A 12,949-nucleotide genomic window follows, 5' to 3' on the forward strand; every position below is an offset into this window, starting at 1 on the left:
TGGGAACGCATCCCGCAGACACACTCAGACGTGTGGGAGGCGACAGGTGCACGAGGATGTCTCGCCAGTTTTGTTTATAACGATGGAAATTGGAAATAAACTGGACGTCAGCCAACATGCATGGGCTAAGCCCGCGTGATGGCACCGGCTGGAAATGCCAGCGTGAAGGGGAGACAGACGCGAAGAGAGGGTCTCCTGCGCCGACAGAGTCGCAGAGGCACGGGACAGACCGCGTGTGCTAAGCTGCCATGCACGTGAAGAGTGGAAGGCCGCTCACGCATATTTACATGTCTAAGCACAAGATTCTTGGAACTGTAACTACAATGGTGTCTGACTCAGAGGCGGGCACGGGCTTCCACATCACACCCTGTGAAGTATTTACATTTTGTTCCATGTGCATTTATTGCCTATTGCTAAAAACGTCAAAATTTACTTGTTTAAAAAAGAAAGTTTGGTGAAAAGGGAGCAGGCCTCAGGAAGAGACCACAGCTCCTTGAAAAACAGAACTTGGACACAGGAAGGGGAACATCACACACCGGGGCGTGTCGTGGAGTGGGGGGAGGGGGGAGGGAACTGCATTAGGAGATATACCTAATGTAAATGACGAGTTAATGGGTGCAGCACACCAATATGGCACCTGTACACATATGTAACAAACCTGCACATTGTGCACATGTACCCTAGAACTTAAAGTATAATGAAAAATTTTTAAAAAATAAAAAAATAAAACAAGAAAAAAAAGAGAAAGGAATCTGATAATCAAACCTAAAAAAAAAAAAACAAAAAAAACCCAGAACTATTCAGGGCCCTCCACAAACCAAAGCCAAGCCTAAAGTCATCCAAAGCCACAGTGCTCCCAGGAAAGGAGGCTGACTTACTCTGCACGCAGGTGGCGAAGCCTGGGTCTTTGGCGTAGGGAGACCCATACTTTTCGATGCAGCCTGCAGGAAGAAAGGGAATGGATGTCAGTCATCCTTACGAGACCGGACGGACTGCAAATCCTCTGCTTCTGAGAAGCTCTGGAGAGGCAGTTACTCTCCTTACCTGGGGTGCTATCATCCTCCAGAAACAATGCCGCTTAGCTTGTGTTCATACAAAACATTTTAGCCCCAACCCCGACAAATAGGAAACCGCCTCCAGCAACTCAGCGGAGCTGGGCACCCACACCTGTCAAGTGCTTAAAGCACTGCCCGCAGTTTCGAGGGGGTTCCTCCCGCCATACGGGAGAATCACCGGGAGTGTTCACTAAGTTTCCTGATAGTACTCAGAAAGCTAAACTTCATTTTCTTTTTTTCTTTTTTTTTTTTTTTGAGACGGAGTCTGGCTCTGTCGCCCAGGCTGGAGTGCAGTGGCTGGATCTCAGCTCACTGCAAGCTCCGCCTCCCGGGTTTACGCTATTCTCCTGCCTCAGCCTCCCAAGTAGCTGGGACTACAGGCGCCCGCCACCTCGCCCGACTAGTTTTTTGTATTTTTTGTAGAGACGGGGTTTCACCGTGTTAGCCAGGATGGTCTCGATCTCCTGACCTCGTGATCCGCCCGTCTCGGCCTCCCAAAGTGCTGGGATTACAGGCTTGAGCCACCGCGCCTGGCCTAAACTTCATTTTCAAGTTGACCCCTGTTGGGAAACGCTGTCCTTAACTGGAAAGCCACTCTGCTTTAGAGAAAGCCCCTGCGTGCTCTCTGGCTGGCTGGACACGGCTTGACAGTGGACATCCCGCTAGGGCGGCCGGGGGAGGTGAGGCCCGGCATTCGCACATCCAGGGATGGCCCGAGACGAAGACTGTGCGGAACGGTGCGGGGCCTCTCGACCTGGCCCTTCGGTGGGTTACTGTTGCTTATGCAGGTGCAGAAAGGCATGGACACACAGCGGAAGGCCTCCTGCGGGGGTGCCGTGGACAGCTGGCCATCCCCTACTTCAGAACTCAGTCCCAGCACACCCAGGCTGGCGCCTGGACTTTCCGGGCCAGTTCCAGACCCACTGTGTGTGTTCCAGATATGGACCCGGGGAAGGACCCTTTACAAGGACATTTACTAAAATGCACTTTGCAACATTAAAAAGGAAGACCCTGGAATACATTTCTCTCCTTCTACGTGAAATGCACTCAAGGAGCTCTGAGACGGTGTCAGTCAAACAGGCTGACCCGGGGTCTCTGGGCTTCCCTTTCCTGCTGTCCTCCCTTCTCAAGTGTACACTGGGGGTCTCCGGAGGCCGCCCCGCATGCACCAGCTGCTCTGATGGCTGAGATAACGTCTGTGCATTCCTGTTCTTCAAATTAAACAGAAACACTATTCAGTGTTCTTGGTTTTAATTAAGAATACGGTAAATATCAGTCCGTACAGCCCACATGAACATGGACCCCTTTGGGGTCCTCAGTGACTTCAGAAGTGTTTAGTGCTGAGATCAGAAAACTGGAAGACAAAGTCCATTACATGTCCTGACATGGAGCCGAGCCTGGCGTCAACTCAGAGAAGGGGTTTGCAGATAACGGCATTCGCCTGAGGTTCACTAACACGGAATAAAGCTGTGGTATAAAATAAACAGAGAATCTTGTGTTTCTGACCTGCATGTTCTGGACAGTTCCACGTGCACCGTGTGATTAAGAATCTTCCTTCCAAGAGTTACGTGGTGAGGAGATGCCTCCAGCATGAAACACGTACCCCCCAACTATGCCTCTATGACAACCAGGGTAGAGAAGTGATTGAGACTTACCTAAGTATCTCGGGTAAAAATAGTCCTGTGGAAAAAGAAAGAGAAAAGGCAAGCATTGACTGGCACGCTACGAAGGTCTCTAAGCAACATAAGCATCCGCCGGTTAATCAGAGGCTGCTCCACGGTGGCCAGAGGCCACCCCACCCAGGGAACCGAGGGGAAGTGACCCGGGAAGCTGCCGTGCTGCCGACTTGGCTCCTGCAGACGGGCGCTTACGAAGCCATTAGCACGACTGCTGTGAGACCAACAAGCAAAGGCAGGGCCATTTCCAGCTGCGTAGGAAGCACCACCCCGTGTGTCCAGCGGAGAGGCCTGTCCAGGAGAACGAGAACGCCTCCAAGTAAAACTCCAATCTTAGTTCCCTGTTGACATCAGTGTCTCTAGAACCCAAAGACCTCAGTTCCCTGTTGACACAAAGGTCTCTCAAAACCCCAAAGACCTTCCTTTTGGCACACGGGCATTGATTTGCACTCATTGTATTGGTGAAACAAAACTGGTATTGGATGAGGCATGGAGGCTGTAACGAAGGGTCTTCTCATCCATGAAAGCACGCCGACGAGGTCCACATTCGACACAAGTGAGCTGCTGAGTCCTGGAACCACCTGCCCGTCACTTGGCCAGCAGAGGCCAGCCGGAAACTTCTTCAGGATCCTTCTGCCATGGCCCAGATTCTAGGGCCACAGCCTGGTTAAAGCAGCCTCCAATCTCCAGCTTAGGGTCAACCATGCCAGCAGTTTGGCCCTGAATGCTCTAAACCAAGAGACCACAGTCATGGCAGAATAGTCCCAGCGGCCTCTCCATGCTGCGTATGAGTCAGCATTTTCACACTATTTTATGAAACCCTCACAAACAACACCCAGGAAGGTCTTTTTAATCCCATTATCAGGAACGAGGAAACCTGGCTTCAGGATGGTGTGGGATTCGCCTGGAGGCGCGAGGCTCAGGATTAGCAGGCACTGGTAGCATTTTGCAGAGTGGCGGGCAGAGGCAGTACCCAGCACCATGTGCAACGCGCCTCTGGCTTCATGTGCTGGCTCTGCACGGCTTTTCTGCCTCCTTCCCACCTCTTTCCCACACTTGCTGGCCTCGCCACACCTTTTGTGGGAAGAGCCTGGAGGGCCCCACCCCAGCCCTGCCAACACCTTCCTGAGGCCTGCTTGGATGTGTTTTCACAAAGTTGTGTTCCAGGAGAGATGGGATGCTCTTAAAATCTTACTCCGTTAAGAGAAAGGAAGGGTCAGGGTGAGCTGGTGTTCAGCTCATGTGTCTGTTGGAGGGCGGCCGCCCTGGAGGTCAGGAGGGCTTCAGACCTGGAACACACACCCTCATATGCCTGCCCTCATTTCTCTCACTTCCAATTTTAGTCATGGCAAACTCCAGAAAAGGGGTGACCAGCAACACGAGTGAGCCCTGGTGGAGGTCTGGGGCAGCACGGGGCAGCAACAGCTTCCCCAGCTTGGAAGGAGAAGGGAAGTGATGGGGCTTTGTCTCAAAGCGGGAGGCTCTAGCTCTGAAACAAAAGACTTAGGAGAGATGCAAAAGGTGTCCTTTCAGGTTTAGGAAGCCAGGGATTGAAAACAACTAAGAACTAGTGAGCAAACGGCCTAACTATACACAAATGCTTGCATTACCACAGCTTTACAGCATGTCCTATATTTCAAAATCAAGACTAGTCATACTACTTAATGTGTAATCTGTATTAATACCAAGTTTTATTGTTGCAAAAAGGCATTATTCATGGAAAAATTATGCCAATCTCCTCTCAGTCAGCCATACCTATGGGAATGGGGTTTCTGAAACCACAGGGTTACAACTCTGGGCAGTGTATCCTAATTTGCATGCTTGATTATTTGAGGTGGTAATGGAGGCAGAAAGCATGTGTCAATTCCACCTGTGATCTAGGGGAAAGACCGTTAAATCCTGAGCAAGAGTAAAGCTTCAACAAATAAACCTAAAAACGCTACACACTCCCAAGAGAAAGAGACACTTCACGTCGCCCTTAGAACATTCTGGCCAAAGAAGTAAGACCCAGAAATGACTTTGAGTAAAGGCACCCAGATAAGCTCCCTGACCTGCAGAACCAAACACAGAGCACTTTGTTCTCACAACCCTCCCGCCCCTGTCTGCACTACAAGTTGTTCAGGTGCATAAACCTTGGCCTGAAGCTCTGCATTCGCCAACTCTCCAGGGCAGCACCCCCAGGAGTCCCCATGGAGCAGAGGCCACCACTCAGGAGGCCGAGATTTAGAACCAGGAGCTCCTTACATAGACACTGACTCTCTTTCTTCTCGACCTAGGAAGAGCGAGACCTGTGGTAATAATGGGTTGGTGTGCTGGGGTTAGGTGAGGGCAACAGTGGGAAGAAGCTGGGATTCCCAGGCTGGAAATGGCGCCATTTGGCCCCTGGAAATCCTCTCCCTGGGGATCTGATTCTGTTTTATTCGAATAGCTACAGATAAAAATAAGCGAGCAAACCACTGCACTGTCAGCTGAAGCTTCAAGAGGAAAAAGACAACATCTACCTGCCTAGCATCGAGCCTGGTACTGACTGTCCCCCAGAGGCCTCAGGAGCCATCACCAAACACGTGGATGGATGACAGATGAACAGTGGACGAGTGCATGAAAGAATGGATGGGTGAATAAATGAGTGGATGGGCGGAGGGATGCATGAATGAGTAGGTGGATGGATGGATGAGTGAATGGATGAATGAGTGAACAGATGGAAGGATAGATGGATAGATGCATGTATGGACAAATGCACAGATGGATGAATGAATGGATGGATGAGTGAATGGATGGATGAGGGAATGGGTGGATAGATTAGTGAGTAGGATGGATGAGTGAGCAGACAGATGCATGGATGGATGAGTGAGTGGATGAATGAATGAATGAATGAGTCAGTGGATGAATGAGTGAATGGGAATGAATGAATGGATGAATGAGTGGATAGAGATTGATGAATGAACAAATGAATGAGTGGATGGATGAGTGCGTGGATGAAAGAGTGAATGAGGGGATGGCTGAGTAAATGAATGGAGATGGATGGATAAATGAATGAGATGATAGATGACTGAGTGGGTGAATGAATAAATGAGTAGATAGATGGGAGAGTGGATGGATGGATGGATGAATGAATAAAACAATGAGTGAATAGATGGATGAGTGGGTGGATGAATGAGTGAGTGGGTGGATGAGTGAGTGAATGGATGAAGGAATGAATGAGTGGGTAGATGAATGGATGAGTGAGTGGGTGGATGAGTGGATGGATAGATGAATGAATGAATGAATGGGTGGATGACAGAGTGGGTAGATGAATAAATGAATGAAAGAATAGGTGGGTGAATGAGTGGGTGGGCGAATAGATGAGTGAATGGGTGGATGTGTGTGTGGATAGATGAGTGAATGAATGAGTGGGTGGATGGGTGACTGGATGGAGATGGATGAATAAATGAAGGAAGGAGTGAATGGATGGATGAGCGAGTGGCCGGATAGTTGAATGAATGGGTGGGTGGATGGATGGATGGATGAGCGAGCGAGTGGATGGATAGCTGAATGAACGGGTGGGTGGATGGGTGACTGGATGGATGGAGATGGATGAATAAATGAAGGAAGGAGTGGATGACTGGACGAGTGAGTGGATAGATGAGTGAATGAATGAGTGGGTGGATGGGTGAATAAATGAATGAGTGGGTGGATGGGTGAATGAATGAATGAGTGGGTGGATGGGTGAATGAATGAATGAATGAGTGGGTGGATGGGTGGATGAGTGGATAGATGAGTGAGTGAATGAGTGCGTGGATGGGTGAGTGAATGAGTGGGTGGATAGATGAGTGAATGAATGAGTGGGTGGATGGGTGGATGAGTGAATGAATGGGTGGATGGGTGAATGAATGAATGCGTGGATGGGTGAATGAATGCGTGGATGGGTGAATGAATGAGTGGGTGGGTGGGTGAATGAATGGGTGGGTGAATGAATAAATGAGTGGGTAGATGGGCGAGTGAATGAGTGGGTGGATGGGTAAATGAATGAATGAGTGGGTGGGTGGGTGAATGAATGAGTGGGTGGATGGGTGAATGAATGAGTGGGTGGGTAGGTGAATGAATGAATGGGTGGATGGGTGAGTGAATGAGTGGGTAGATGGGTGAGTGAAAGAGTGGATGGATGGGTGAATGAATGAATGAATGGGTGGGTGGGTGAATAAATGAATGAGTGGGTGGATGGGTGAGTGAATGAGTAGGTAGATGGGTGAATGAATGAATGAGTGGGTAGATGGGTGAATGAATGAGTGGGTAGATGGGTGAATGAATGAGTGGGTGGATGGGTGAATGAGTGGGTGGATGGGTAAATGAATGAGTGGGTGGATGGGTGAATGAATGAGTGGGTGGATGGGTGAATGAATGAGTGGGTGGATGGGTGAATGAGTAGGTAGATGGGTGAATGAGTGGGTGGGCGGGTGAATGAACAAATGGGTGAGTGGGTGGGTGAATGAATGGGTGGGTGGGTGAATGAATGGGTGGGTGGGTGAATGAATGGGTGGGTGGGTGAATGAATGGGTGGGTGGGTGAATGAATGGGTGGGTGGGTGAATGAGTGGGTGGATGGGTGAATGAATGAGTGGATGGGTAGGTGAATGAATGAGTGGGTGGATGGGTGAGTGAATGAGTGGGTAGATGGGTGAGTGAAAGAGTGGATGGATGGGTGAATGAATGGGTGGGTGGGTGAATAAATGAATGAGTGGGTGGATGGGTGAGTGAATGAGTGGGTGGATGGGTGAATGAATGAATGGGTGGGTGGGTGAATGAATGAGTGGGTGGATGGGTGAATGAGTGGGTGGATGAATGAATGAGTGGGTGGGTGGGTGAATGAATGAATGAGTGAGCAGGTGCAAGGTCCTGCAGTTTTCACTCCAACAAAGCACCGAATGCTAGTTTCACTTAAATCATAGATAAGTACTTGGAAGAAAAGTCGAAATCAATGCTCCCAGTCTGTTTAATTTAATAATAGGGGAGTGTTTGTGCTATAATTCCTCAAGTTTACAAACTCCACGTGATTTTAAAATTTACATCCTTGTTATTACCTGACATCTGCCAGACCCGCACTTCCAGGTGGCAAATGTGGTGCCCACTGCATGGAGGACGCAGCCATTAGGTCTCTCGGAGGTTTGTGCACTTTGCTGTTCCTGGCAGGGACAACTCAGAGGGCAGCAGCCTCCTGGTTAGCACAGGGCCCTGTCCCCGGGTGAAGCAGGGCAGGTGCTCGGCCCGCGTTCCCGAGGCTCTGGAGCAACTGCGAGCGGCCCAGGATGGCCATGAATGCGGCCCAACATAAATTCATAAACTTTCTTAAAAGAAGAGATTTAGGCACAGACCTTCTTTTTAGCTCATCAGCTGTTAGTGTTAATTTTATGTGTGGCCCAAGACAATTCTTCTTCTTCCAATGTGGCCCACGGAAGCCAAGAGACTGGATGTCCCTGTGCTAGGGGGTTCTGGGGCCGCCGAGGCTGGGAGCCCCGTCTGCAGAACATCCCGGTGTAAACAGTGGAGCCGGTGCCTCCTCTGACGCCTCCCTGACGGCGCCTGTTGCCTTTCGGTTTCGTAAGTATGGAGAAACAACCTGAAGCAGCTTGGAGGGAGCTGAGCCCCAGGACAGGAGCTTGGTCTGGCTGGGGTCTAACATGAGGCCCAAAATTTGCTATAAAACTATGGAAAGCGTCTGATGAGTGGATGCCGCCTCCAGACCCTGGCGTCGCCTCTGCTGCCTTTGATCTGCTCAGGAGAGCAGTGGGTGCTGGCAGAACCCATGGGAATTGGTGCAGTGTCACAAAGACCCAAGTCCACCACCGCCCCTGCCCTGCCGACCACCAGACCCAGGTCTCCCCAGCTCAAAACCACCCACAGGGCAAAGGTCAAGCATGGCAGAGAGCTGCACACGGAGTCCCCAGGATGGGTGGGCCTCGGGGACCAGGCTGTAGCCTGGCCGCCCGTGCGGCAACCCTACCAGCAGGGCACTGTGGTTCTCAAGTCCCAACCCCCAAATGACCTTTGACCTGGGGACAGGCTTCCTCACCCACAGCTGTGGTTCCGAACAAGGTGGGGTGACCTCCCCACACCGCCACAGGAATCAAGCAGGACCCAGCACGTGAACAGACCCTCCAAGGCGCTGGGGGGTTCTTCCCCTGGGCCTGCTCTGGGGCCCCTGCCTACCCGCCTGCAGCTTGGTGAGGGTGTCCAGGGGTCTCTCGATCAAACCAGACCCCGGGAGGGCCCATTCACTTTTTAAAAATGGCCAAAACCTACACACGGTGATGGCACCCAACGCAGCGTGTTAAGAAGACAGGAAACACTTTTGAACGCAAAGTGCAATGAACTGGAAGCACCTCACGCAGGTAAAATCAGTTTGGAAGGTTCCAGAATACTTCCTAAATGCCTTCATCTCTGAATACACTTTAACTCCTTGGGGCCCAGCAAGGTCTCTGCCTGGTGGGGAGGGGCGGCCAGGGGACTAAGGGCACAGCCCGACCTGATGCTCACTCATCCTTGGGCCACAGTCCCCACAGAGCCGCAGTGAGGATCAGAGGTCAGTGAACGTGGACAACCCTCTGCAAACACCCAGTGTCAGTCCTGCATAAATCTTTTCGTGTGAGCGTCATCTGCATTCACACAGCAAATAGTGGTTATTTTTCAGAGTGTGCTAAGAATGCATTACTCTCTTTAGCAAATAACATCCATAAATTTTGTTTCCAAAAACCTTTATCTTACTTGACAAGTGGGCTGAGACTGCTGAGCGCAGGGACTGTTTATCAACACCATAACTTTCTCTGATATTTTCCATGGGAAACGGTCACAAGAATTCACTAACCCTTTGACCATAATTTTGTCTTCCAAGAACTCGACTTCTATGAGAAAACGCAGAGTAACACCCACAGGAACTGCCCTTGGGGAGCCTTCCTTTCTCAGCATTTGCAGAGCCTCTGAAGAGCCGCCGTCTTACAGACCCTTGGCCTGGCAGCCCGGCTCTATTCATGTTCTTCTAGCTTGGGAAGTGTAAAATCCTTGCCTTCCTTCCGAATTCGTTTCCTAAGTCTTCACACCCGCAGCAGCCTGTTGCCCCAAGCAGAGTGAAAGTGCTGACCCCACTGCCCACAGGAGGCAGCGCCCACGGCCCACGGCCCCCGGCCCAGAGGACCCCAGGCTGACCTGGAGGGAGACGAGCCCCAGGAAAGCACAGTCAGTACAGCCGGCACGCCCATCCGCACCCACGGTCAGCAGTGACAGGCGCCTCTGCCCTCCTCCAAGCTCACGCCCAGGTGCACCCTCCCTTGCTGGGAGCCCTCTTCCTGGAAGCCCATCCTGGGTGTGACTGCCAGGCCAGCTGTGGATGCAGGGAACAGCCTCTGTAGCTGACTGCACAGCTGTGCGCACCCCTCCTTGCCCCAATGCGCGGACGTGGTGCCTGAACCGGTGGGTAACTAAGCTCTTCTCACAGAAGCCCCAAGACACACATCAGCGTATCTCACAGGCTTCGTAGCAGACGAGACAGAGGAGCTCCAGTGGCTTCCAGCAGCTGCATGGCAGTAATGCTGAGACTCACTCTGCCCGTCTCTGCCCCAGACACACAGCACACTCCCGACAGCCCCCAGCAGGGTGCCCCATGGTGCACAACATTCAGCATGTGAGCGTGAACGCAGTGAAGGAACAGAGCGGCAGCCCCCACAGGCCCTGGGCCAGCGCGGGTCTCAGCGAGGAAGGCCTGCTGTCTTTCAGAGCAAGCCCCACCAAGGGCTGCCTGCTCTTAAGTGCAGAGCAGTGACTGTCTCTGGCCATTTGGCAGCATCCTTGGGGGCCCCGAGAGAAGCCAGTCAGGAAGCCACACAGCTGTCGGATTGGAGGGATGCTGGCCACAAGACACACTACAAGGAGAGCGGCCCGGGACAGCCACTGTCTGCACGTGGTGGGGAGAAGGGAGCCTGGGGAAGCGCTGACTAAAGAGAGGCCAGTCTGCGGGGGAGCAGAGGGCGGGGAAGAGGAAGGAAGAGAGCTCCTCTGTGCCCACTCCGACCCCAGTGGCATCGCTGTCCCGGGAGCAGCCTCGTGCCCACAACAGCTGCCGCGGGGAGGAAGTGGGATGTCTCACTGCAAATGCTTCGGGAAAAACAAGATGGTGTACTTTCTGATCATATAAAACAGCAAAATAAAACAGTCGTGAGCACAGGGCCAGTGATTCTGCAGTTAGAACCGTGTGGGCTTCGTCCCCACCTCCGGTGAGGGCGTCTCCTGCACACGGTATCCACGCTTCAGGTCGCACACACGTGTCTTGGACCCAAGTTCGCCTGAAGAGGTGTCGATCGCTCCAAGAAAATGTGCTAACCTTGGAGTCTGGGGCCTGGGCTTCCCTCTGAGTCTTCCCCACAAAAAAACGAACTGGGACCAGTCCTTCAATAAACTACCAGCCTCTGTTCTCGGAAGCACACGAGGGGAGGACGCCTGGGTCTTGCCAGCCACCACGTTCTATGATCCCAGGACAAATACGACTGCAAAGTTCGTGTTTGTTCCCGGCTTACAAAGGGGAGGTTTATTCACGGCCTCTCCCAGATACAAGGGCAGCTGCTCCATGGGACGCTGGACAGCTCAGTTCCCTCGAAAGGGCGGCTGCACCATCAAGCCTGACTCAGCCCAAAGATCCAACCCGCAGGGTCCTGGCAGGGACAGCTGTGCCCTGGACGCCGGCGGGCCACTGCCGCTTCTGCACCGGGAGTCACGCCCCAGCCTCTCCCACTGGGCTCCTGGCCTGAGCTCTGCCCAGCTGGTGTAAGGACAGTAAAGCCAACCAGATGCCCTGACTGCGACCACCACTAACAGTCGCCAAGCGCGCACACAAGCACAAATCACAGACGCCCCGGCAGCTGCCTGAGGGACAGGCTTCTCCTCCAGCTTTATCCAAGTTGAGCTGGTCTTTGGCCAGATGACCGGGCCCAGGCCCCAAAGCCACCTGGGGTGCTCTGAGGATGGGTTAGACTTAAAGGTCACTTGGACTCCTCCAGTGGCCAGGACACACGTCTCCAGTGGACGGGTTACCTTCCGCGTTGTGAGGGACCGGCCAGGCCTGCAGGTGGGTGCCTTCCTCTGGCCTCACTGAGCAGCAACACTCAAGTTCAAACACAAAACCACCATTTACGGTGGAGCCACGGGCTCTGTAGCCCAGCGTGACGCACCGGCAGGCCGTGTTCGTGGGACTCACACTCCGAGCCACTGACACTCACCCAGCTCCCCGCAGCTGCCCTGTGCTTTACACACCCACACCAGCACCACTGAGCCCTCACGTGGGTGCCAGCACACTCACAGTCGCCTGCACACAGAGGAGCACACAGCTGGGTCAGGGGTGCTGCCACATCCTGCTCTCCCCCAGTCCTGGTGAGCGCAGGAGTTAATGACAGAGTGTGGGGCTCAAACGCCCAGGACACGCTGTAGCCCTCCACAGGCTTCTCAGCCTCTCAGGGCCTCAGTTTCCACATCTGTAAAATGGCTCAGTGACAGCTGCTACACGTTGTTATGAGGACGTAACAACTTCACACATGGAGACCCTGAGAACAGCGCTCTCGGGAAGACCCGTGTACAATTCATCTTTCAGACTAACAGACGAGCTGAGCGATGGACGAGCTGAGCAACGGATCTGAGAATGGGAGTGACCATGGTCTTCACAGGACAGTTTCATCATCTGCTGCTATTCAACTGTCCGGGTTGAAATAAACGGAAAGCCGGCCTGCCTGTAAACACTGTCATGCATTTCCCACAAGTGTAAAAAGGAAGTGAACAGTATCTTCCAGGTGTGGTGGGGACGGTCCAGGCACACCCAAAGCCCACTGCGCCTCCCTGAGAGCTCCCGTGTCCGGGCTGCCCTCATCTGGAGTGGGCAGGAATGCCAAACTGCAGCCCTCACTGATTCTGCAGGGATAGTCAACTTAGCAATTCTGAAAAGAATCAATGTTGACTCAGAGAGTGGCTTTACTATACCGTGGACAGTCGGTCCTAGATGGGAGCCGGTCCCAGCCTGGCCAAACGTTGGGCCTTTGTATGCTGAGAATCCGGCCACTGCAGTGACCGGCCCAGGCTCTCTGAGTGCTGGCTGGGTCAAGCTGTGTATTCTCCATGGAGCCCCAAGTTCCAAGGGGAGGTCATCACAAAACTGGGTCTAGCAGGTTTGTGGACAGATGTGGAGAAAATGTATTTTCTTATCATAGGC

At 52.6% G+C, this 12,949-nt stretch overlaps 1 protein-coding gene across 3 annotated transcripts in view; it reads right to left on the reverse strand.

The window, feature by feature from the left end:
- The window catches only part of GAS6 (growth arrest specific 6), a 43,338-nt gene that overhangs the window by 23,896 nt on the left and 6,493 nt on the right, over positions 1-12,949 (reverse strand). For 2 of the 3 annotated variants that reach the window (XR_012426638.1, XM_005586325.4), the window contains exons 3-4: positions 2,711-2,735; positions 879-941 (exon numbers count right to left, since the gene is read on the reverse strand). The exons of the other annotated variant lie outside the window; for it this stretch is intronic. Coding sequence is in view for 1 of the 2 variants with exons in the window: in XM_005586325.4 (XP_005586382.3) it covers positions 879-941; positions 2,711-2,735 (88 nt within the window). In the remaining variant the exon portion in view is untranslated. The remainder of the gene's footprint in view (positions 1-878; positions 942-2,710; positions 2,736-12,949) is intronic. 3 annotated transcript variants of the gene reach the window in all.

Source organism: Macaca fascicularis, chromosome 17 (genome assembly GCF_037993035.2).
Source record: "Macaca fascicularis isolate 582-1 chromosome 17, T2T-MFA8v1.1".
Lineage (NCBI taxonomy): Eukaryota > Metazoa > Chordata > Mammalia > Primates > Cercopithecidae > Macaca > Macaca fascicularis.